The sequence below is a fragment of the Venustampulla echinocandica genome (assembly GCF_003357145.1).
Source record: "Venustampulla echinocandica strain BP 5553 chromosome Unknown scaffold_0, whole genome shotgun sequence".
Lineage (NCBI taxonomy): Eukaryota > Fungi > Ascomycota > Leotiomycetes > Helotiales > Pleuroascaceae > Venustampulla > Venustampulla echinocandica.
Window position 1 is genome coordinate 6,356,166 of NW_022474205.1, and position 24,075 is coordinate 6,380,240.

General features: G+C 47.7%; 10 protein-coding genes across 10 annotated transcripts; 3 read left to right on the forward strand and 7 right to left on the reverse strand.

Moving 5' to 3' along the window:
* Positions 1–822: 822 nt before the first annotated feature.
* BP5553_01970 (uncharacterized protein) lies at positions 823–3,012 on the forward strand (the record flags this gene model as incomplete). Its single annotated transcript, XM_032010593.1, has 2 exons — positions 823–985; positions 1,055–3,012. 2 exons carry the CDS (start codon positions 823–825, stop codon positions 3,010–3,012), a joined length of 2,121 nt encoding a protein of 706 aa, XP_031874647.1.
* Positions 3,013–3,607: 595 nt separating this feature from the next.
* Positions 3,608–4,059, reverse strand: BP5553_01971 (uncharacterized protein; the record flags this gene model as incomplete). Its single annotated transcript, XM_032010594.1, has 2 exons — positions 3,608–3,931; positions 3,994–4,059. The coding sequence occupies 2 exons, from the start codon at positions 4,057–4,059 to the stop codon at positions 3,608–3,610; spliced, it is 390 nt and encodes a 129-aa protein (XP_031874648.1).
* A 1,282-nt stretch (positions 4,060–5,341) lies between these two features.
* BP5553_01972 (p-loop containing nucleoside triphosphate hydrolase) lies at positions 5,342–8,447 on the reverse strand (the record flags this gene model as incomplete). Its single annotated transcript, XM_032010595.1, has 5 exons — positions 5,342–6,459; positions 6,511–6,940; positions 6,988–7,587; positions 7,636–7,880; positions 7,937–8,447. 5 exons carry the CDS (start codon positions 8,445–8,447, stop codon positions 5,342–5,344), a joined length of 2,904 nt encoding a protein of 967 aa, XP_031874649.1.
* A 396-nt stretch (positions 8,448–8,843) lies between these two features.
* Positions 8,844–9,347, reverse strand: BP5553_01973 (Uncharacterized protein; the record flags this gene model as incomplete). The annotated part of the gene is made up of 2 exons (XM_032010596.1): positions 8,844–9,216; positions 9,292–9,347. The coding sequence occupies 2 exons, from the start codon at positions 9,345–9,347 to the stop codon at positions 8,844–8,846; spliced, it is 429 nt and encodes a 142-aa protein (XP_031874650.1).
* A 423-nt stretch (positions 9,348–9,770) lies between these two features.
* On the reverse strand, positions 9,771–10,932 carry BP5553_01974 (Uncharacterized protein; the record flags this gene model as incomplete). Its single annotated transcript, XM_032010597.1, has 5 exons — positions 9,771–9,791; positions 9,847–10,055; positions 10,110–10,489; positions 10,779–10,818; positions 10,893–10,932. 5 exons carry the CDS (start codon positions 10,930–10,932, stop codon positions 9,771–9,773), a joined length of 690 nt encoding a protein of 229 aa, XP_031874651.1.
* A 379-nt stretch (positions 10,933–11,311) lies between these two features.
* Positions 11,312–13,778, forward strand: BP5553_01975 (putative chaperonin ClpB; the record flags this gene model as incomplete). Its single annotated transcript, XM_032010598.1, has 2 exons — positions 11,312–12,535; positions 12,609–13,778. The coding sequence occupies 2 exons, from the start codon at positions 11,312–11,314 to the stop codon at positions 13,776–13,778; spliced, it is 2,394 nt and encodes a 797-aa protein (XP_031874652.1).
* Positions 13,779–14,484: 706 nt separating this feature from the next.
* BP5553_01976 (uncharacterized protein) lies at positions 14,485–16,804 on the reverse strand (the record flags this gene model as incomplete). Its single annotated transcript, XM_032010599.1, has 5 exons — positions 14,485–15,159; positions 15,210–15,572; positions 15,621–15,965; positions 16,118–16,203; positions 16,342–16,804. The coding sequence occupies 5 exons, from the start codon at positions 16,802–16,804 to the stop codon at positions 14,485–14,487; spliced, it is 1,932 nt and encodes a 643-aa protein (XP_031874653.1).
* A 1,691-nt stretch (positions 16,805–18,495) lies between these two features.
* Positions 18,496–19,270, reverse strand: BP5553_01977 (Supernatant protein factor (SPF), C-terminal; the record flags this gene model as incomplete). The annotated part of the gene is made up of 4 exons (XM_032010600.1): positions 18,496–18,513; positions 18,576–18,763; positions 18,816–19,023; positions 19,073–19,270. 4 exons carry the CDS (start codon positions 19,268–19,270, stop codon positions 18,496–18,498), a joined length of 612 nt encoding a protein of 203 aa, XP_031874654.1.
* Positions 19,271–19,956: 686 nt separating this feature from the next.
* BP5553_01978 (uncharacterized protein) lies at positions 19,957–20,681 on the forward strand (the record flags this gene model as incomplete). The annotated part of the gene is made up of 4 exons (XM_032010601.1): positions 19,957–20,104; positions 20,174–20,418; positions 20,468–20,533; positions 20,589–20,681. 4 exons carry the CDS (start codon positions 19,957–19,959, stop codon positions 20,679–20,681), a joined length of 552 nt encoding a protein of 183 aa, XP_031874655.1.
* Positions 20,682–22,383: 1,702 nt separating this feature from the next.
* On the reverse strand, positions 22,384–23,257 carry BP5553_01979 (uncharacterized protein; the record flags this gene model as incomplete). The annotated part of the gene is made up of 2 exons (XM_032010602.1): positions 22,384–22,824; positions 22,883–23,257. 2 exons carry the CDS (start codon positions 23,255–23,257, stop codon positions 22,384–22,386), a joined length of 816 nt encoding a protein of 271 aa, XP_031874656.1.
* Positions 23,258–24,075: the final 818 nt, after the last annotated feature.

A 24,075-nucleotide genomic window follows, 5' to 3' on the forward strand; every position in this document is an offset into this window, starting at 1 on the left:
CGGTCCTGCGAGCATACAATATTTAAATAAGTCTTCTGGAGTGCGCAGTAAACCTCTCAAAACCATAGACTATGGACGTATTAAATGCTTTGGAGATAATTAGATTCATCTATCTGTACAATGGAGTTTGAATGTGCATTCAAGTATGGCATTGTTGGGTACCTATCCACGTTGCCAGTGCTCTCTCTCTCTCTGCCCCGATAGTCTTTCCGAACCCCACAAAGTGTCTCATTCCGGGATTCTTTTATGAGGCGTCATATGGCCACGAAATAACCGATATATCCTATTCATTAGATTAAGAACAGAGAACATGACCCCTTTCGTCGCTATGCACTGTGCTTCGATCAGCTGGGCGCTGACCCGTGGTCCAGTGATTGGACCATATGACTCGGGTTTCGATGACGATGATGACCCGGAGTGTGGCATTCCTAAGGTACCTAGTGTGCGTGACCTACTATAGTATGTTGAAGGCAACAACAGAATAAAAAGTATTGAGCAGCAAGTATAGGAAGCTATCAAAACCCTGGAATATCTACACTACACTTGTTGCTCGATGTTAATGTTCCAGAGATCTTTGTTTCTTCTCACCTCAAATCCAAGCATTGTTTGCAGGGAATCTCAGGCAGTGCCGAAGGGAACGCTCGGGGCTAGACCAGACCTCGAGATCTTTTGGAGTCGGCGTCATAGTCCTTCTATATTACCTACCTATCTATTATCTATATTATACCGGAACTCGCGTACTGTAGCAGCCGAACTCCCACAGGCCTGGCGCCTTGTTCACGGATAAGCTGTGCCTCCTAGAACATATGCCGTATGTTCAAAATGAAGTGTTTAGCATTCTTCTTAGCAGGTTGGCTGCTGGAGACTTCATCCGCCTCGCCCCCCGCCCAGCGAAAGGTGCTACAAGACCCACTGGAGGGCGTCAAAGTTGCCGATCCGCGGCAAGCATCACGACGATTGCATGGGAAATTCCTCCACATAACTGGTGCGTCGCGCCGAACCTGCCTTATCCTCCGTGCGCTGCGATACTAACCATGGCATCTTCCATCCTTAGATTTACACCCAGATCCGTGGTATAAAACCCATTCATCTGCCGATGACGACCATGCCTGTCATAGAGGGAAGGGTCCCGCAGGTGTCTATGGTATGCCAACATCGGATTGTGACTCTCCGTATGCCCTCGTGAACGCGACGTTTAAATGGATCGAGGAAAATATTCGGGATAGCATCGATTTCGTGATATGGACGGGCGATTCTGCAAGACACGATAGGGATGAACAAATCCCCCGAAGCCGGGACGAGGTTTTGAACACGAATAGATGGACTGTGGAGAGGTTCCTGGAGACTTTCAGCAAGGCCGACGACCCCAAAAACAATTTGATAATTCCTGTCATCCCTACCTTTGGCAACAATGACTTCCTTCCCCATAATATATTCCGAGCCGGCCCAAATAAGTGGTTGGATACATACACAGAAATTTGGAGCGAATTTATACCCGAGGAACAGCGACATGGCTTTAGAAATGGCGGCTGGTATTACGTTGAGGTAATTCCTGGCAAATTGGCTGTCTTCAGTCTCAATACCATGTACTTCTTCAGTAACAATGCCGCTGTGGATGGCTGCTCCCAGCACTCTGAGCCTGGGTTTCAACACTTTGAATGGCTTAGGATCCAGCTACAGTTCATGCGCGAACGTGGCATGAAAGCAATCCTCTCTGGACATGTGGCCCCTGCTAGGACGGAGGGCAAACAGATGTGGGACGAGAGTTGTTGGCAGAAATATGCTCTTTGGCTTCAACAATATCGGGATGTTGTGGTTGGGGGACTATACGGCCACATGAATATCGACCATTTCATGGTCCAAGATACCAAGGAGATATCTATTCTCGAGGAAGGCAAGACCTCTGCAAGCCTAGATATGCGGGCCACAATGGATGACGAACTCACCATCAACTCGGCAAGAAGCTATCTAGAGGAGCTACGCGACCATTGGTCTAACATACCGGATCCTAAACCAATCATAGATATGCAGTCCGATCTCGAAGACAGTGGAAAGAAGAAAAGGGGGAAGAAGGAAAGGGAAAGGAAAAAGTTGCTTAGAAAATTTGGTGGGCTATGGTGCGAAAGATTTCAGGTTACCAATGTTGGCCCCAGTGTAGTACCAAACTACTTTCCGACACTTCGTGTTATCGAGTACAATATTACAGAACTTGGTCAGGCCGCCGTTTGGTCTAAGGAGCAACAGATACCTATTGCTGAAGAGCAGATGGATTGGCTGGATGTTAATACAGATGCAGCTATCCCTGACCAAGTTGACGACCAAGACGATGATATATACTTTCCAGAGCTGGAAGGGGAAGACCAATCAATATTGAAGAAAAAGAAGAAGGGTAAAAAAGGCAAAAAAGGCAAGAAGAAACCCAAGACACCCGACTTTGATCTCCCTTCCCCACCTTCCAAGAGCTCACCCCCTGGTCCCGCCTACTCCCCTCAAACCCTGACTATGCTTGGCTATACTCAGTATTTCGCAAACCTGACTTACATCAACAACGAACCCCAAGCCAAGCAAACAAATGGCAAAAAATCTCATCCTCGGCCTTTTCAGTATGAGGTCGAATATGATACGTTTACCGATCCGGTATACAAGTTGAAAGACATGACTGTGGCGAGCTACCTGAAGTTCGCCCACAAAATCGGGCTATATGAGCCGGGAAAGAATGACCTGGTCGATGAATACGATGAGCCAGAGGCAGATGATTCCGAGGATTTTGACGATGATGACGATGAGGATGAGACCGATGACGAAGGAGTTGGCTCCGAGAAGAAGAAGAAGAAGAAGAAGAAGAAGAAGCATCGCAAACAGCGCCGCAATAAGGCCTGGTTGCAATTCGTTAAATATGCATTTGTAGGGACTTTAGATGAGGACAAGCTACAGTCTTTTGATCCAGGCTCGGACCAGGAATTTTGGAATGGGAACTCAACCACGATTGAGCTACATGATGGGGAATTATAGGTGTCTGGTTTGTGGCACTGTATGGCGTTGGCAGGTCTCTTGCATTGGTACCGGAGTGATGGCGCTTTTTTGGGGCTCATTGTAGCGGGGTGGGATTGCCTACCTACTTGTAAGCATGTATGTAATACATAGATGTATTTTAGCACATTTTTGCCAAACTTATACACAATTCATATATAAGCCTAAACTATCGGAGAGAATCTTGTCAGCCCGATTTGCTTCTGTGTTTCAAAATGTAAGTTTCCATACCGTGGCGTCTGAAAATTAGTACATGATGCCACTTCCTTTCTTCTCTGAGGCGTCCGAGTCAACCCAAGGTATGAGAAGCTCGCAGTGCTTCGAACTAGGAAAAACGTGACGGTGATCTCTGATAATCTCACGAACATACATGAGACGAAGTTAAAGGAATGTATGTGTTGGTAGATTTTATGTACGCCATATCCATGCAATATACCCAATCCCCATCGGAAGCCAGAGACCTGCTCTGTGTGTCTAATATCATAAAATGAGTGTTTTTCCCACCCTGTCCCCAAACTCCGAAAAACACAGCGATTCTTTTCCGAGCCCGAGATGAAGCGCCTTATTAATCTAGCCCTCACATAAAAACAGCAAATACAACACCAAGACCAACAACGGTGACCATACCCCCGCTCTGCGCCATCAGTGACTGGGCTCCGCCAGTTGTCACCTTGGGTAGTGATGATGAATTCGTACTTGATGCCCCGCTTTTTGAGGTACTAGAAGCGCCATTCGCTTTCCCGGTGGAAGAAGACTTTGTGGAGTTTGAGCCACTACTCTTTCCGGTGGAAGTGGAGGTGCTACTCTTCTTGCTAGTTTCGGTGGCACCGGTGGCCGTTGTTTTGGTACCGCCGTTGCCACTGTTCGTTGCCTTCGATGATGAAATGGCTGAGGATTCCTCCTTGGATATTGTTAGTTCGATGCTAAGGGGTTTGCAAGAGCGGTGTAGCATAGAGGGCTTACAGATCCAGACTGTGCTGAGACAACGCATGCTGCAAGAGCGACGAGGAGGAGGCTTGAGTATTGCATGGTGGTGGATGGTGATGGATTATAGACGAAGTGATGATTTGAAGATGTTTGAAGGCTGAGTGAATGATAATATTGTATCTTATAGAGATGAGGTTAAAGCTGATGGTTGGGTTGAAGTTGAAAGGATGGTCTCCAAGTTTATACTTATAACTCAACTTCCATCCCACCAGATTGATCTCAAACGACAAGAGCCGCGTGCTTTCAGGCTTCGGGGAGTCTAGGCCTGACGGCCAGACAGCAAATTATGTCGAAGATTGGGAATCTTCAAACCAGATCAACTCTCTGTAACTAAAAGAGCCGCCGATCATGTGCCAGCAAAGCTACTCGTTGACCTATGCACGCGATCTGCGACAGATTCGCCAATGCCTACGTGGTTCGCGGCAGAAAAATCATGCAAATAAGAAAGGGAAATTGTAACCGCGAAGAGAAGTATATGACATTATAGGTCATAATTAACATCACCTACAGTATTCATAGTCTCTTAGTATTTACCAACAGACTTCTGAGGGAAGAAAGGGGGTACGGGGAGTGGCTAAAAAGGCGAACTAGCGCACACAGCCTCGAGATGATTTCTCCGGATTTTGTGACGACTAATCAACATGGTCAATCTGAGGCTGCTGGGCAATAATAAATCTTGGTACTGCGAAACTGCTTTCGTTTCTTGAGTGAGGGGTGGAGAAAGCGAAGGTTGAAAAGAGAGAATAAGTCAGTCGCCAAATCGGCGAACTGTTTGTTTCGGACTCGCTTCAAAGTTCAAACACCATCAATGCAACAGTGCAAAACCGGGGCAACTGTGCCAAGTTCGCGGTTGTGGCGTCTAACTGGTTTCACATAGCAAAGCTTGGTACAGCTCGGTGTTGGAACCCATACCCTTGTTTGCTAACAAACATGATCATCACTTCAGAAATATGGAGAACATCGGACGCATCACGGACTCATAAATGCTGCGGAGAAGATCTTGTAACAACATAGTGAGCGCCGAGGGAAATATCCGCCCGATCAAACCTGTTGGCTTTCAGGTCCATAAGAGTTCTTTTTATAAGGCCGCAAAATGTTGAAAATCGTTTCATGCTAGGGTGCAGGTTCAGTCGCGTATGAGGCTCAAAATTGGATACGAAATATGGGCTACAGCATCCCCTACTTCACTAGAGCATTCTCAATCTAGATGTGTTCCTAGTTTACAGTGGCCGGAAATAACCCTGATCCGAAAAGCTCGGGAGCTAGTACCTGAAAATAAGCATAGTTGTGCTAGAAGCAAACGGTGTACCGGAATCTAGACTTATCAGACTGAGGTACCAGTGAGGATGCATTGCAGAGCGGTCCGAACATCGAAGGTTGAGGCATCCTTGTCATTTGGCCGAGGGAAATCATGCTCGAGAAACTGCCGTCCAACCTGTTCCGCATCTTCCAGCTCTCGTGCCTCTTCCTCGGGGATCTTAGCACATGCAGTAATCAGGTCTTCACCCCGGGCTGTCAAAAGGATGAGCTCATCTGCCCTTTCAATAATGGCCGGATCGATCCCATTGATCGTTGCACAGCATGTGCCGAAACTCGAAGTGCTGCGACCTGGCACAAAGTTGTACAAATACGTAATCTGGTCTTCTACCATTTCAGCATCTGCATCGACCCGTACCTCCATATGTGCGAATGATAACTCGGGCCTTTCCTCAAGAAAACCGGTTTCAAATATTTCGTGGAAATGGGTCGCCGCCAGGACCTTTGGCCGGCGCTCTCCAAGCTTGAGAAAATATTCTAGGACACCACAGAAAAGTCCTGCACCATCATGAGCATTAGTACCTTTGCCAAACTCATCAATGACAACAAGACTGCGGTGCGTTGCCAGTGTCATGGACAGAGCTATCTGCTGTAAATCAATCATGAAGGCACTTTGATTTCTTGAAACACTCTCTCGAGTGGCAATCCTCGTCAGGATCTTGTCCGTTAGCCCAATAGTTGCTCTCTCGGCTGGTACAAAGCTACCAATGTGGGCCATATACACAATTAGGGCAGCTTGCTTGAGATATATGGACTTCCCAGAGTAGTTTGGTCCGGTCATGATGAGCATGCTGGGATTTTCAACGCTTTGTTGCACACCAGACGGGCTCCGGAGAACCGGAGTTGTGCTGCTGCTTTGGTCCTCGTCTTCGCCAATTCCTCCTCTGATCGTGCAATCATTTGGAATAAAAGGGACAGTGAGCTCTTGCAGTGGGTGTCGCCCTCCTTCGATGTGGATCACATTGGCTGTAGTTATTCGGGGTGGGCTGAAATGATTTTTGTCGGCACCAAGAGCTAGGGCAACAAGGCTGTCGAGCTCTCCTAAGAGATCCGAAGCGGCAACGAGAGTTTTTTCGTGTTCTAGAATCTTGATCGCTAGGCCATGGATAATTTCGATTTCCTTGTCTATCCAGGGTCAGTCCTAGGAACCAATAACAGCAGTCCTTGAGTACTTACCACAAATCATGCCATATAAATCACCAAAGTGACTATCTAGTTCCCTCATACGCAGATTTTTATAATATCCCAAGTCCTTGCTCACAAACATCTTGTCCCAACTATCGTTTTCTGTGCCCTCCCCCTCATATTTTCCTCTACCAGTCTGGGGATCAAGATGGACGACTGTGAGGAAGCCAAGCTGGGGAAAGAAGATGCAGTTCTGAATATACTGAAATGCCCATTCAGGTTGGTCAGCCAAGAGTTGGTCATGGGCCTCAGTCAGAAGGCTCTCCATTCCATCATAAGTCCTTTTCATGCCATCTAATTCGGCATCTACTCCCTGTAATACTCCCGTTCGGTGCTGGTCTGCTGATTTTTGGAAGTCCACAACCTCGTTAATTGCCTGGCAGATATTCTGGAGCGTAACAGGTTGTATTTCAATGATAAGCTAGAAGATCTATTAGTCCTGCTGAGGCTAGGTATCCATTTACGCACCTTGTTTACAATATCAAGTGAACGACCGTCACTGAGCTCGGAGATGGCCCCTAGTATGGCTAGGGTGTGGACTGTGAACTGCTGAAGACTCGCCCAAACACCTCTATAGACATTTCTACCATTTCCAGCATCACTAATGCCTTTCTGTAAATGTATTGCCACTGTTCGTATATCCTTGATCATCCCGAGGCTTTTGCAGATGTCAGCCAACGCAGAAGAATTCTCAGGCCTCAGGAAGACACTGATAGTATTCAGCCGCTCCTCAATCACAGTCAAATCCAAGCTAGGCCGCAAAAATATTTGTCGGAGCTTCCGTTTGCCTTGTGGAGTGCGTGCCAAGTAGCAAAATAAACCATAGATAGTCAAGCTTTCTTTCGCTCCAGAAGAGTTGACTCCTTGCATATGAGAATTCGGATGATTTTCAGACTGCATAATCTGGAGAGAGGCCAAGGTATCTGCATTTATAAACATCTGATCTGAAAGAGTGAACATTTCTATAACGCGAATACGAAAAGCCACTAAAGCCGAAGTGTCATTGGGCAGGTATTCGATGTTCCTTCGTCTGGATATGTGGCTCAAGATAGCCCCAGCACAACCCACCTAATAGACAATCAATATGTTAATGTTGTTACTGATACATGGACATACCGTTAGAGTGCTACCAAGATCGATCCACCCAGCAAGCCTCAGGAGCCTTCCTTCACGTCCAGCACTGGAATGGCCAGCCTGTCCATATACCGCGTCTTGTGCCAGACGATCGCCACATGTTTTGAATATTATTTCTGGTGCTTCATCAGCGCATAGTTGAATATTAACCAGCTTATCTTTTGCTTGTTCATAGCCGAATTCGGAAGAGGGTCGAGTATCAAGGACATAGGAGCCAAGCACATCGTCTATCCCACAGTAATCAGCGGAGAGAAGGTATGCATGACAGTATAGGGAGGCTTACTGTCTTCGCCATCTCGATCGATCCCACGAGCTTCCTTGCTCAGGTGCTCTTCCAGCTTCTCTTCTGAGCGTGTGCTTATAACGATTGTGGCTGGCTGCGCATGAAGCTTCAAGGTATCGACTATATCTAGGCCACCAGACTTGATGTCTTGCATCAAGTACAACGTCTCATCCCTAGCAACATAATATGCACATCCAACGTTTCCAGCTTTCATGTCAATGGCCATAATGACTTCATTGATAGAATCTGATTCCTCCCGCAGTTGGACCTCAGCGTCTGTTTCCTCGACTCTGGCCTGAACAACATCTCCAGTTCGAGATGATGGGCTTTCAGGGACATAGGATGACAAGGGTCGTAGAGTAGCTTTGCTCTGCCGTTGGATTTTTGGCAGAGCTGGTGAACTAACCAGACTGCTTCGGGGAACTGGGCTAATTTGGGAGAATGAAGGCTGGGACAATGACGAGGCTCGGAGCGACGATGCAGAATCCAAACGCCGACGCTTGAAGGCCATTCTGGAAATCGTTGGCTGCTGGCAAGCCTAATGAATCGATGGATGAAGGAAAGAGGTGAGAGTTAAGCGAGTGTGAATGGGCCTGCCCCTGATACGAAGTAGGTAGACAAGGAGACCAGAAAGTAGAGCACAGAAGATGTCTATTCCACTAAAATCAGAACTTTCCTACTTAGTAGAGCGCTCTAAAACAAAATATGGTTTGATTATGGACGATCAGATGGAGTTTAGGAGACGTATGTCTCGAGCGCGAAATGCTCATTTAGGGAAGCATCTAGTCGGCGGCGAACTGGTAGATACGTCAGAGAGCCTAGCCCAGCAACAACACGAATCTGACATCCATTTCCATTCAATATCCCACCTAGCAATGTGTATTCAACTCTCCAGGGCCACTGAGATTCAAGGTCCGCCACCCTCTCGCACCCACTCTGCAAATTCCTTCCTCTGCTTCCGGATATCTACGAAGCCCGGCCTACTCTCCAACACCCGAAATGGATTGCCCACATAATCCTTGTCCACTTCGCCGTCACCATTCATGAAACCCTTTTCGCCCTCGCGCTCGATCTTGCCGGCCCAGACGCGCCATTGTATTGGTCGTAATTCGGGGGTCCCAAGGACGAGGCCGAGACAGATCGCAAGGATTGCCACAACGGTTTCGATTGAGATGTCGATTGGGAGTGTCGCAACAGCGGATGGGCTATGAGATGCGAGGGAGGATAAAGTCGCAGCGCTCGCAGATTGGAGAGCAGAATGCTCGTGAGCCGAATAGCAGCTGTTCCACACGTCAGTATCCCTTTCATCAATCCGCTATTCTTCGCGGCGCGCAGCGTATCCGACGACAACTTACGCGTGTGCTAAAAACAAAAAGCCCAGGCCCGTAATTGACTTCGATATCCAAGTCATCTTGTATTGTAAATACTACTCCGCAGTTTGGTTGAAGAGCACGATGGACTTCTAATAAGCTTGGGTGCTGGTAGGTGTTGTCCGCAAGTCTGCGCACCCTGGTGCTAGTAGAATAAGCGGGACCAAGAGGACTCTCCACCAACATGGGGCCACGCAGAATGGTGGAAGTTTATTTTACGTTGGTACCTGGAAACCCAGTAATTAAATTACAATGTGTACGGTTAGATGTCAACAACTACGAAGTAGACACAGGAGGATTGAATTTTGGGAATTTCATTTCTATGGCTAGCCATGACTATCATCAACTCGTGAAGCTTAATTCTCATATTCCTTGGAATAAGCTAAAAAAGACTGGACAACCGGGATATCGAATCATCCATGTCCATAGATGCAAGTGATGAAGAAATAACGACGGGACACACTCTAAAGCTTTTGCATAGCAACCTACGTGGCGATTAGTTATCAGGAGCAGACGGATATAGCGCCGAGGACAACTTACGATATCAGTAGACTGAACATAATCCTCGAACTCCTGGATCTCCTCTTGTAAATCGTCAAGGCTGACCTTCTCGTCCTCAATGACCAAGTTGATCTGGAGCTTCTTGATACCGAAACCAACGGCCACAAACTTGGAGGCACCCCAGAGGAGACCGTCCTTCTCAATACTACGGACAGATGCCTCTAGAGCCTTCATATCTGTCTCATCATCTGTATTACTTGTAAGTGTTTGTTCTAACAGTGAAAATTATAACGACTACTTACCCCAGGGCTTGACATCCATCGTGACAACGGACTTAGCAGCAGGCTTGACCTTGCCCTCCTTCTTCTTCTTGTACTCCGCCAACCGCTCATTTCTGATCTTCTCGGCCTCCGCATCTTCCTCTTCGTCGCTGCTGCCGAAGAGATCGACATCATCATCATCCTCCTCTGCAGCTGGGGCCTTTGCAGGGTTTAGGGTAGCAGCAGTGGCATCAGGGCCGTAGCTTGTGTATTCCTTGGACGCGTCACCAGGGAGAGTGGCAAACTCATCGCTATATGTTGCAATGTGCTTGTACCATCTTGCTGCGTGTGGGTATTTTGAAGAGTCTGGTGCTGATGAGATGGCCTTGAAAGTAGCGACATCAGCTTGGGAGGGAGAGTATCTGTTTTCGGTTAGCCTATGACTCGCATCCAGGAACCAGAATGAATGGCATCGAAATATTCCAACGCAATTAAATCAGAGGTGCACTTGAATGCTTTGGTGATCGTCATGTAACGGTTCTTGAGGCCGCTCAGTAACACGGACCAATGTTGCTCATCATGAAATTAGGGAAGGAAGGAAATTGTTCGAGAGGGGAGTAGAGCTGCGCGCGGAGAACGCAACAACGCTTCGGACGAGCGAAGGGGAACAGAAGATCTATTCGCCTGACAAGAAGAAATTTCAGAACGTACCCAACGATGTATGAACGAGTGGTCAAGAAGCTGTTGAGCACTGAGGCAAGTCAGTTTCTGTTCTGGTCCCAAGAGCCGCGACCGATGACCTGGCTAGGGGCAGAGGAAGCTTACTGGTGAGACCAGCATCGCTGACGAGATCGGTGAAACCCATGGTGATGGACCTTTTATAGACAGATATGGAAGGTTGTGTTGGGGGAGAGAAAAGGATTTAATGAGGTGGCGGGGTTGATGTGGTTATGTTTAATTTTCGAGGCTCGCTGGCGGGAAAGAAATCTGGGTGGTGGATTTCTATCTACGCTAGAGCCCAACCTGCTAATTGGCCGCCTAATTGGCGCAGGCCGCTAGCCCCGATGCGGAGCAGCGGCCTTCTGTCGGCATTTCCAGAACTTGCTGGAGCTCCAAGGGAAACTCTATAATAAACAGCTCACTTTGCCTCCGCAACAGCACATATAATAGATATGAATATAATTGATAAACTGCCCACCGACGGCACACCCTTTACCACTCCCGTTGAAAACTGAAAAATCAAAATGCTGTTGAGACCAACTCGAATTCATGCCAGGCGCATAGCCAGAGCAGCTAATGGCCCTCAACTACGATATCGATTCTCGTCGGCCACAGCAGCTGTACGCTGCCGGCCGTATCTCACACCGCGGGCGTTCGCCCCAATCCCAATTACTGCAGCTCGCACATATGCCAATGGACGGCCACACCCCCCGGGTGGCACCCATCGAATGGATTTAGGTGGAGGGGAGCAGAAGTCTGCCCTCGAGGAATTTGGAATTGACTTGACTGCTCGAGCCAAGGATGGAAAGCTTGACCCAGTTATAGGGAGGGATCCAGAGATTCACCGGACGATACAAGTTCTTTCCCGCCGTACGAAAAACAACCCTGTGCTTATTGGGAGCGCTGGCACTGGGAAAACTGCAATTCTCGAAGGGCTCGCCCAACGGATCGTCAAAGGAGAGGTACCGGAGAGTGTCAAGAACAAAAGGGTTATCGCACTTGATTTGGGGTCCTTGATAGCCGGAGCGAAGTTCCGCGGAGACTTTGAGGAACGGCTGAAGGGCGTGTTGAAGGAAGTGCAGGACGCCCAAGGCGGAGTTATACTTTTCATAGACGAATTGCACACGCTGCTGGGATTGGGAAAGGCCGAGGGTAGTATCGATGCTAGCAATCTCCTTAAACCAGCACTTTCAAGAGGAGAGTTGCAATGCTGCGGCGCTACGACGTTAAACGAATACCGACTAATTGAGAAGGATGTTGCCCTCGCAAGACGATTTCAACCTATCCAGGTCAACGAGCCCTCAGTTCAGGATACCATCAGCATATTGAGAGGCATCAAAGAGAGATATGAGGTACATCATGGTGTAAGAATTACGGATGGAGCCGTTGTTGCTGCTGCAACTTACAGCAACCGCTACATCACGGATCGCTTCTTACCTGACAAGGCCATTGATTTGATGGACGAGGCCGCGAGTGGCCTGAGACTACAGCAAGAAAGCAAGCCCGAGGATATTTTGGCGCTCGACCAAAGAATCATGACTATACAAATCGAGCTTGAGAGCTTACGCAAGGAGACCGATATTGCAAGCAAGGAGCGACGCGAGAAGCTTCAATCTGATCTAAAGGGATATCAAGAAGAAGCTGAGAAGCTGACAGACAAATGGGAGAAGGAGAGGGCCGCTATCGACGATGTCAAGAAAACGAAAGAGGATCTGGAGAAGGCTCGAATTGAGCTTGATCAAGCACAGGTAAGCACTGCTCTGTACTTCAACAATCCACTTGCAATCAACTTGAAAGCGAAACGTGCTAACATTTCGATAGCGTGAGAATAGCTTTGCTCGGGCCGGAGAGCTGCGATACTATGTCATCCCACAATTGGAAGCCAAACTTCCTAAGGAGGGGGAAAATCCTACCCAGGTCCATAGCGATGGCACTCTGGTTCACGATGCTGTCACCGCAGATGATATCGCGACCGTCGTGTCTCGGATGACGGGAATCCCTGTCACAAAACTCACATCAGGGCATGCTGAAAAACTGATCCACATGGAGGATACACTCCGTCAATCGGTCCGGGGCCAAGACGAGGCTCTCAAAGCTGTTGCAAATGCCGTCAGGCTGCAACGTGCTGGGTTAAACGGAGAGAATAGACCTCTTGCATCCTTCTTCTTCCTAGGACCGACTGGCGTTGGGAAGACGGAGCTGTGCAAGAAGATGGCCAATTTCTTGTTCGCAAGCGAGTCGGCCGTTGTCCGATTTGACATGAGCGAGTTCCAGGAAAAGCACACGATTTCTCGATTGATTGGTAGCCCAGCGGGCTACGTTGGATATGACGATGCGGGCCAACTCACCGAAGCCGTCCGAAGGAAACCTTATGCTGTTCTATTGTTTGACGAATTCGAGAAAGCACACCGTGATATATCGGCGCTCCTTCTGCAGGTCCTCGACGAAGGTTTCCTGACCGATGCTCAAGGGCATAAAATCGACTTCCGGAACACGTTGATCGTCTTCACATCTAATCTTGGCGCCGATATCCTTATTGGCGCCAACCCCATGCATCCTCAAGGAGGTGAACTACAGTTAGGGGAGATCCCACAAGAAGTGCGCAGTGCTGTCATGGATGTAGTCCACAGCAATTATGCCCCAGAATTTCTCAACCGCATCGACGAATTCATCATGTTCAAGCGCCTCTCCACAGAAGCTCTGCGCGATATCGTTGATATCCGCTTAATCGAATTACAGCAACGCCTCGATGATCGACGAATAGTGATCCAGGTTGATGAAGAGGTTCGAGGATGGCTAGCAGAGCGTGGATACGATCCCAGATTCGGAGCCAGACCTCTTAACCGCCTTATTTCGAGGGAGATTGGCAATGGACTGGCTGATAAGATTATTCGAGGTGAGGTGAAGACTGGTGATACTGCGATTGTGAAGATCAACAAGGATGGAGATGGGCTTGTTGTCGGGACTGAAGAATCCCATAATATTGTTTAATAATGTGGTATCGATGTATGAGTTGGACTGGAGTTGGATTTTAATGCCTTTTTTGGGACGGATCGGTGGCGTAACTCTACTCTGGAGAGTTAGAATGGATATTGGGGAACTGTGGAGGGGCATCGAGCCCATGACTCTCTTTATTTCCTATATATCTCATGTATAGCATTTGTATAGTGCATGTCACGATTTATGGCCACGCTACTTTAATTACCTAAAATAACATAAACTCGAACGAAATAATAAAAAACACCTTTTCGAGATTGCTCTGTCCTAAGTTGTCTCGTATCTAGTTTATCCACAGTATAACTTTCTCTACCCAACATAATTCATTGCTCACTATTGTTGGTGATTAGGAGGTTCTGGGTTTTTACCGCATAACGTATATTTTTTTTGAAACTAGATGTTCTAATAGCCCGAAATAGCTTGGGAGAAACCAGATAGAGTCAAACGAGGGTCGGATGATTGATTGGGTCATCCTGGGTTAATAGTATATGTATGTACCGATATATTGATAGGTCGTTTCTTCACATCTTGCTCCACTTCCCTCTTGTCGGAACACAACAGCGACTCATACAAAAGGCTCTACGCCCCCATAAATATACGCGAATGGGGTAAATCCTCTTTATATCTCTAAAGAACATTTATAAAAACATAAACATCATCTACTAAGATATCTCCCTCAAACATTTCCCCCTTTCTCTATTTATCCAGCAGCCCCAGGCGCAAGTTTCACCCCCTTAACACTCTTCCACTCCACAAAGCACCCAAAGATCGCAGCAAGACCTCCCACCGCAATAGCAATAATAAATGCTTGATTAAGCGCCATCATATACCCCTCCAACACCCCTGCTAAAGCCGCTGGATTCAACTTTTCGACCGTGACTCGGAGATACGCAGCTCCTGCTGCGACAATCAAGTCTACGGGAATATCCGGTGCGTATATGGGGATGTTTTTAAATAAGCCGTTGAAGAAGACGTTTTGTGCCATGGAGATGGATATAGCTCCACCTAGAGAGTTGAAGAATATAGCGATGGCGTTCCCAGTGGGCATGTCTTTGGTACTTAGCACGACTTGCACGGCAATGAATGGGATCTGCACTCCCGCTCCTGCGCCAACACCGCTGAGTATTTGGTAGCCAATCCAACGGCTGGCGTTGGAATCAACTTGAAGGAGATATATCATGCCTGCGCCAACGGTGAAGATGCATGCCCCGACGATCATGAACGGCTTGTAGACGCCGACAACGGTGATACCGCCACCGACGACTATGGAGCTTATGATGATTGAGACCAGGTAGGGGATCGTCCTGATGCCTGAGCCTTCGGCGGTGGTACCTTTTACAGCCTGGAAGTAGAAAGGTACGAAATAAATATGCACCTACTTCTACGTTAGTTGGTTCTTTAGAAACATGATGCCTAGATACATACATAGAGTCCCATAGACAGAAAGCAAGAATAAAGACTGGAGAACAAAACTGTCCTTTGGCCAAAAATTCTGGGCGGAATAGTAGCGCGGTCGCCACGACGAAATTGTTGGGCGATGAAGATTATGATCAGGAGACCGAAACCAAGAAGGCAGCCCCACACTTTCGAGTCTTTCCATGCATATGTTGTCCCGCCCCATTGAAGAGCTAGGAGCAGACATACAATAGCGCATATGAGGAACAGGGCTCCGACGAGATCAAGCTCCCAGATCTTTTGTTTGAGAGTTAATCCACTTTCCTTACGCTTGGGGGGTTTGAAGAAGAGCCATATGGCTGCGATGGCAACTGCGCCGAAAGGCAAGTTGATCTAGAGTTGTGAGTAAATATTATACCACCAACGGGGTTCACAACCTACCCAAAAACACCATCGCCAGGAGACTCTATCAGTAAAGGCACCGCCTAACAAGGGCCCAACGACTGAAGCGATCCCGAACATACTCGACAATGATGCAATGTACATTGGGCGCTTAATTAATGGAACGGTAAAGCCAATGATGATCATGCCACCAGAGAAGAGGGCGCTAGCTCCAGCACCGGCAACAGCACGTCCGATGATGAGTGTGACGGAGTTCTGAGCCACGGCACATATTATAGAACCTATTTCAAATAGGCAAAGGGCGAATATGTAGGTGAGTTTAACATCAAAAAAGGTGTAGATTCGCCCAAATGAGGGCTGTAGGGCGGTAGTTGTGAGGAGGTACTATAGGGCATAGAGTTAGTTTCCCTTTGTGCGAGGCCCCTTTAACGACAAATCATGACTCGGAGATGCTGAAACGTAAATTGGTGTACACCGGATAAGTCATAGAAAGCCGAACGGGAGCAGGATTCAACTTGGGTTGTTACCGTACTTACACTTGAGCCATACCATCCAACATCCTTGATGGAATTGGGGAAGACTGTGGTAATCTTTGGGATTGCGGTAGCAAGGATAGTGTTATCTATCTCATTTAGTTACAGTACAATCTGTGGAAGGCTGGAGATCGCCCGGATGTCATAAGATTCGGAGATGGGAGAAACGCCGAATAAACCAGTAATTTCCGGCTTTAGAAACAAAAGAGAGGAGGCCAATCACGTACCCAGAGCAACTGAGAGAGTAGCTATACAAAGACCGAATGTCAGGAGAGCGACCTGTAAACCTCCCGGATAAACCACTTCGTCGTCTTCGTCTTCCTCGACTTCCTCCCCAGCTGCGGCTGATTTTTCGGGATCTTTCTCGCCATTCTCGCTCTTCTCCCCTGGGTCAGAGGTGTCGGTCGTTACGGGAGTGACCTTTTCATGTATTTGTTGGGGAATCGGGTGGTGCTCGAAAGCGGCGGCAGCATCTTCAGCCTTCTCGTGGGGTTCGCCGACTAGACCACCACCACCTAAAACCGGTGCAACCTGAGGTACGGGCGAAGAGCCATGCCTTTCTTGATTGGGATGTAACTCTGAGGACGTCGAATTATGGTTATGGTTCTCCTTGCAGGTCGTTGGAGCCTCTGTCTCGGCCGCGACGGCACTTGCCGTGGGTGGTGTTTCTTTGGCTGCCGGGCCCGACATGTTGATCACAGACCCCTGGGCGGCGTAGGGCCCAATATCAAGACGATAATGAGTACCTAAATTCCGATTGCAATTCCACTTCCACTTCTAAAATCCGGGGAACAGAGCCAAATGGCGATATGACACTCTTCGACATCGGCAACAACACTAGCAACATCACAGAATAAAGGAGGCACCAGCGCGAGGCGCGATAGATGTACTGTCAGCCCCATGCTTATGGTCACGGCCAGTCTAATGGTGCGAGAGCCCAGAGAGGAGAGATTGGATCATTGGGGTGCACTTTCCGGGGATTTGAGCATCCGAGACAGCCCCCCTAGTGACAACAACATGGCAGGCCAATGAAATGAAAGGCGCGGTTCACCATAGGATTCCGGTTATGGAGATGTTTCCCGAAAGGCTTGTTAGCCAACAACTTGGCAGCGAGAGGGCTAATAAAGCTGCTATTCGAGTACTAGTCGGGGGTCATTTAGCAAGACTTGCTTGTTCTGACCACAATCTCTAGCAATCCTCTCGAAAAGGGGGTGGTTCTGGTGAGATACTCTCGCCTTGTGCAGGACGCACCCGCCCGGTGGCATAGAGTCCGAATAGCTATCCTATTCTTCAATCGTGATGCCGTACTCCGTACAACTTTGTCGAACAGTCTAGCCACGGACGAGCTATTGTTCCTGTTTTATTCCTGGATTATCCGCTGATATTGGACGGGCTGGGGGGGGGGGGGATGCATCGGTTGTAACACCTAGAACTTCGGTTACGGAACACTAAGAAACTGCAACGTGCCACCGGAAGGGATGCCTGTTCGAATACGAGTACGAATATGTCTCTGGTTTTGCTTCTTTGGCCTTTCTGGCTTTTTACTAAGTTAGATGGGGTAGGTAGTACAGATACTGTATTACACTGTTCGATTCATCACGGTCGGTTTTCAGCATCGTTCGTTCAAGATTTGGTAACACACAAAGTCCAAGACAAAGGACATCACATATCTCCTTTTCCCAGCCAAAGCAAACGAAGACCTTCATTTGTGTTATAGCAAAGCAGCAGCAAACCAATGCTGCTTACCAGCTGAACGTGCTGAAATGGAGCATAGAAGTCGTTGGGCCTCGACGTCGATTGGTTTGTGTTCATAAATCAGGTGAAGTGAGTTGTTATTGGCAGCGTGCAAGGCAGTATCAGGTTCTGAAGTATCGTCTAAAGTATCAGCGCCATACTGACGTCTCAGAATCCGAAGTGGCAGATTAAGGATATGATTACGCGACGCCCCAAGCTCAAGCCAACGTATCTAGGCATGTTCTAGTTGAATCTAGCATGTAGCAGGGAATCATTTCTCCCGCTCAAGGGAAAGTCCCTTGAAAATTGCTTGAATCGATGCCGTGAATCTTCATGATGGACTCTAATCATGCTGCTACTGGCTAGACAATCGATTAAAGGACATGGAATAGAATGGTGAGTTGTTTTACATTGCTCGAGGTGAATTACAGCCAAAGGTCTTAGGGTATAATTGCACTCGGAAACTGGTGGCTTATCAAGCCTGTGGTTCCGAATGGCCTCGCCCCTAGCCCGGTCTCTCACTGCAAAAGATAAGGTCGGAATTCGCTCTATCCCGAGACATGAGTCCCTGTTCCACCTCCGCTGTATATTTTGTGCGCCGATTGAAGTCTCCACCGAGACGAAACCCAGAAACCCGAATTACTAACTTAAACAACTCGTTTGACCTGTGGAAGTCAGTTAGCTATCGGTTCGAAGCCCAGAGCTGCCTGGTATTGCTCAAGCCTACCTCAAAGAATCTCTTCAACCACCAAATTTGGAAGATGCCTTGACCGATCAGCACTCCCATTTGGAAAATGCTCCACCACTTGACCCGGCCGTTCGTGCTCTCGGCGGTATTTCTGTGGGTTCGCTCACGGACCACGATATATGATTGTTCGTCTTTGACTTGGGCAAGCAGATCGGATAGTTGTCGAACTAGGGGATATGTTAGTATAATCAATATGCAGTCATAAGGGACACAATATACCTTCAGCTTCCAATGGATCCGACGGGATGTCTGATTCTGGGACATAGACTATGCCGTGCACATTGAAAGAAACATCCTTAGTATTTGCCGACCAGTGCTCATTGCTGAAGCAGTATATGAATTTTCCATCATGCATAGCAACGAAAGAATAATCTCCGTTTGAAATTGCGCGCTCATTTGTCTCGTATCCTCCGGTTGGGTTTTGGATCTGCCAGGTGTCAGGAGCTGCGCAAGGAGAGAGTAAAATGTGCACCAACCCAGAAATCGATATCCAAGTTCCCGGCGCTGCCAAATTCTCTGTCCCCTACTTGGAAAGTGACTGTCATTCGGTCATCTTTGTGTAGGCTTTCGTAGAAGCACTCCCGGCCGTGTGCTGCAAGCTGGATATTGTGGGCGACCGCGGTACACAGCAAGCTGCTGGCCGCCAGGAGAATTGACGTGGCTGAGAATCGCATCGTTGTCTCTGGATACTAAAAAAAATAGCAGATGTAGTCTAGGTACAATGGGACGCGTCGGCGAAGGGTGCACTGCGAATACAAATCGCGGATGTTGGCTCGTCACAAGCCAGATCGCAACTCGCAAGTCTGGTTCCCCTAATCAGTAGAAAGGGACAAGTTTAGGTTCGCGTTGGGGTTGTGCTCTGATAGGCTTAGCGCCAAATTCTTTCAAGAAAGCGCAAGCCTCTCGCACTGCTGAACATCGCTGTCCTTCTCACAACCATCTTACCGAACTATCTTCTTCGTGCTAATAACCTCGCAACTATCTCTCTCTGGTCATTGTTGACCTCCCAGTACTGTAAGTGGCTCCTCTGCACGCCTTTCTGTCCTGTGGTGGTCTCCCAGGGGTTAGTGGCGGTCAAATGCCCCAGCGCGTGTCCAGCTGGAGGCTCACGATGCGGGACCGCTATCTTACTCCATGGAAGCCTATTCCGCGGCCGAGTCATTCTGGCCCTGGTGGAAAGCCATCCATCTGTCCTTTAGTTACGTTAGGGTAGCATATATTATATTGCCGTTGCACCTACTGCTATCGCGCATCATCTTCGATTATCTTCGGGCCAAGCTGATCCCCTGTTTCCTGACAGATACCACTCCCACCCTGAGAGACCCAACACCACTTTCCCACAACACATCAATCCGCAATCATGGGTATCACATTTTCAAAGCTCTTCGATAAGCTCTGGGGGAAGAAGGAGATGAGAATTTTGATGGTTGGGTTGGATGCCGCTGGAAAGACCACAATCCTTTACAAGCTCAAGCTGGGCGAAATTGTCACAACTATCCCCACAATCGGTATGATCTTGCTCATCATCTTGAGACCATCCACACATCCTCTGGGAACCTGTTATTAACGCCCTTTAGGCTTCAACGTTGAGACTGTCGAGTACAAGAATATTCAATTCACTGTATGGGATGTCGGAGGACAAGACAAGATTCGACCTCTGTGGAGACATTACTTCCAAAACACACAGGGTATCATCTTCGTTGTTGACAGCAATGATCGTGATCGTGTTGTTGAGGCCCGAGAGGAGCTGCAACGCATGTTGAATGAGGATGAGCTTAGGGATGCTATTCTGTTGGTCTTTGCGAACAAACAGGATCTGCCTGTAAGTATCTGGAATATGGTTTATTAGATCCCTTGCTAAGTAAATATAGAATGCCATGAACGCCGCAGAGATCACAGACAAATTGGGCCTCCACAGCCTGAGACAACGTGCATGGGTAAGTACATTCTCCCCCAAATGGGCATTAGACATTCTTGCTCATCATTCATTAGTACATCCAATCTACTTGCGCTACTTCCGGAGATGGTCTTTATGAGGGTTTGGAATGGCTCGCAAGCTCGCTCCGAAAGGCTGGACACAACTAAACATTGGCGCGCTCATAAACTCCTCCCATGCCGTTGTTGTCTCCAGTCCCTCTCCCAGAACAAATCAATCCTCTATATCCACAAAGTTCTCCTCTACATCAACCATTGGTGCTCCATCAAGCATTCTTGTCTCCTCAAACTGTCCACTTTCTCATGAGCGGCGCAAGGATGGGATTTGTACGATGAAATTAAAGGCTCCTCCGGTTCCTCTGGCTTCTGCATTTGTCTCTTCGGCTGTGTGTGGAGGTTACTGGGGTTTCTTCTCTTTTATGCGTGTTCAGGCCCTGGCAATCTTATGTTTTCATGCATGGTATAAAAGCATGCGGTAGATGGAGGATCATGGTAGTCTAAACGAAATTGATCTCCCATTAGAAAATATATGTTCCTGCTTTTACTTTTGGAGTGCCCCCGTGGTTGTCAGTATAAATCGGAAACTTCTAGTCAGTAGGAAGCTGAAGATTGAAATTTGGTTACACAGGAAGTCCCTTGTTCCCTCATTTTCTCTAGCTGCTAATATTTCCGCCTAGAGACTTGCCGCGTGCTACGTGAGTTTTGCCAGGTACGTCGGCAAAAGACCTTACACTCCTTTCTACCCGGCCAGGCCAGTTGGGTTTGCGTACATCATAGGGATCTTAATCCTTCGAGTGCCTTACACGGTTACCTTGTTATATCTCGGACCCGTCCATCTCTTGGACATCTCCATCTCTCTTCCCGAAGCATAGCCATGAGATGCCCTAGGGTGCACAGCCATGATTGTGGTATGATGATCTATAGCTTGTCGAAGAAACAATAGGAAACAAATATGTTGTGATATGACGCTTAGAAACAAGTTGCTAATGGACCACATGACGGTGTTTTTATTCTAAGCTGATATATTTGGTATTAGGCACTTTACAAAGTTGTAACCTGCCTAGTAATATTAAGGGAGGGTGTCCAAGAGGCAACGTGTTTTTTTCTCGAAATGTATAGAAAGCTATCTACAGGACCGGAGCAATAAGCAGCTACTAGAGTACTTAATACCTCAACTTTAAGACATAGTCCCTGTTTGATTGTGTTCTAATAACATAATATCTCCGTCCAAGAGACAAGGAGTGGGGCTTATAGGCTCTTAATTGCATTACTTCTCATCGGCGAGCATATATTGTGACCTATCCTAAGTCAGTCGTACATCTTCTCCTACCGCACAACTTAATAGATATTTGTAAACAATGTTTAACTCTACCTTTATTTAGACATTTCCTGTCAACTATGGAACAATTGTCAGCTCTTAAGAGTTGTTATTTTTCGAGTAGTTGCCAAACGTATAAGCGTTGTCAACTGTTACCCTGTTGTTACTTAAGTAGGTGCCGTTAACATTCTCTTGGACCCTTAAATTCTTTAAGAGACGCTTTGTTCTATTAAGGGAAATGGACTATAAAGGTAATAAACACCAGCGCCGCCCCACCGCCATCCGCCTAGTAGTCATAAGGCTACCAATCTGTTTCCATATACCTCATCGAGTTCACCAGCATGGACGAATCAGCTATCCGTCTCCCTTATAGAAGTTTAGGAAGAGAGCGTTAAAACTATTCACAAAACGACCGCTTGTGATGTCGTGCTCCTAATATACACTTGAATAAACAATAGAGTTCGCTATGACTACATTATTATTTTGTCCCATATCATGGCACCCTATCTAGAAACAAGGCTAGTCCTCCTTTATTTATGGTGAACTATACTTATAGTTATACTGCTCCTTCGCCTTCTTCGCCAAATCCTTCAACTTCTCCTCAGACTCTCTAAATTCCGGCTCTTCTTGCAACCTCTTCAAATACCCTGCATTATGCATTTTACTGTCACTGGGCACAGTAATACCCTTCTGCACTGCCGGCCTTGCAACAATCCTCTCCCACCATATTTGTACATTGGGGAACTGGGTCAGGTCCACGCCGGCCAGATACGCATGGTTCACCCAACCGAAACTGGCAATATCGGCAACGGAGTACTTGCCGCGCCCTGGGCCCACTAGATAGTCCCGGTCTTTTAGTTGAGCGTTAAGGATCCCATAGAGACGCTCTGATTCACCCAGATAGCGTTGGGTAGGATAGGGGATGCGTTCTTTGCTGAAACGGTAGAAGTGGTTTGATTGGCCTTGCATTGGGCCCTTGCGTTGTAAAGTTAATAAGGAGAATAGTGACCAGAGATTCAGAGGAAGAACTTACGAGGCCGCCATGCTGCCATGCAACCCATTGCTCTGCACGGCTCACATCATCCGGGTCCGTAAAACTGAATTTATGCTCGGGGTCGTAGTGCCTTGTGAGATAGGCTAGAATGGCAGAACCTTCAAAGACAGGGAATTGGTTGCGGTCGTGGTCCACGATTGCCGGGATGCGGCCATTGGGAGAGAACTTCACAAACCATGGCTCCTTTTGGATGTTCTCCATGATGTTGATGGCCTGCACAGTGTATTGTTTTCCATAAGCTTCCTTGAGCTCTTCAAGAATGATCGTGGCCTTGTGGCCATTAGGAGTCCCGGCTGTCAAAAGCTCGATTCCTGAGTTGGCTATTAGACCGGTGGGTCTAGCAGATGAAGACATATTTTGTGTAGGTGTGGTTTGGATATGGATAAAGTGTTTGGAGGTTTGGACGAGCCTGAAAAGCGAAGACTTGGACATGAGATACGAATAGACGAGGAGAAGATAACGATGTGACTGAAATGGGAACTACTCTTATATAGCCTTCACCAAGTGACAGTGGCTATCCTGCATGGCCCGGAATGCTTTGAAATCAAACAAGGATGATGTCAGTGGGACTCCGCCATGCTTAATATAATTGGGAGATATACTTGTAATAGTAATACAGTAGCCGTCGAACTGTTGTTCGTCGTGGGAGGTGTAGCATGAAGTGAAGAAGTGAATGGCCATAGATTTTGTACGTGTTAATGTGTTACTTACCTTTCCTTGCGTTCTACTCCGTATGTCCATCAGCTCTTATTATTAGCTACCTACCTGGGTAAGGACGAATAGCGGATGCTTCTCGACGCCCCGCGAATACTAGCAGATACTCGAGTACTATATAGGTAGGTAGTCGTACGAGTAATCCAACACTTGTAGATAATTTCCGAAGGCGCTCATTGCTACAGCGAGTCGCTTCTGCCACTCTGGTGCGTTGTAGTCGCGACACTTGGGGCTTCAGACGCGCGGACGTCGGGAGCGGATGGTCGGGTTCTGGGGCCTTTCAGGTGAGCCCGAAGTCCGACTTGGGACGGAGAGTTGTCTATCGGGCGGGCGTGGAGCGGAACTTCGTATCTCCGCGGAATACGACGGTAACGCTGCCTGAGTACATGTACATGTACCGTACGTACCCAGATTCGTAGAAGTCACAGCCTGGTCGAGCCGTTCTTTTGCGGCACGGG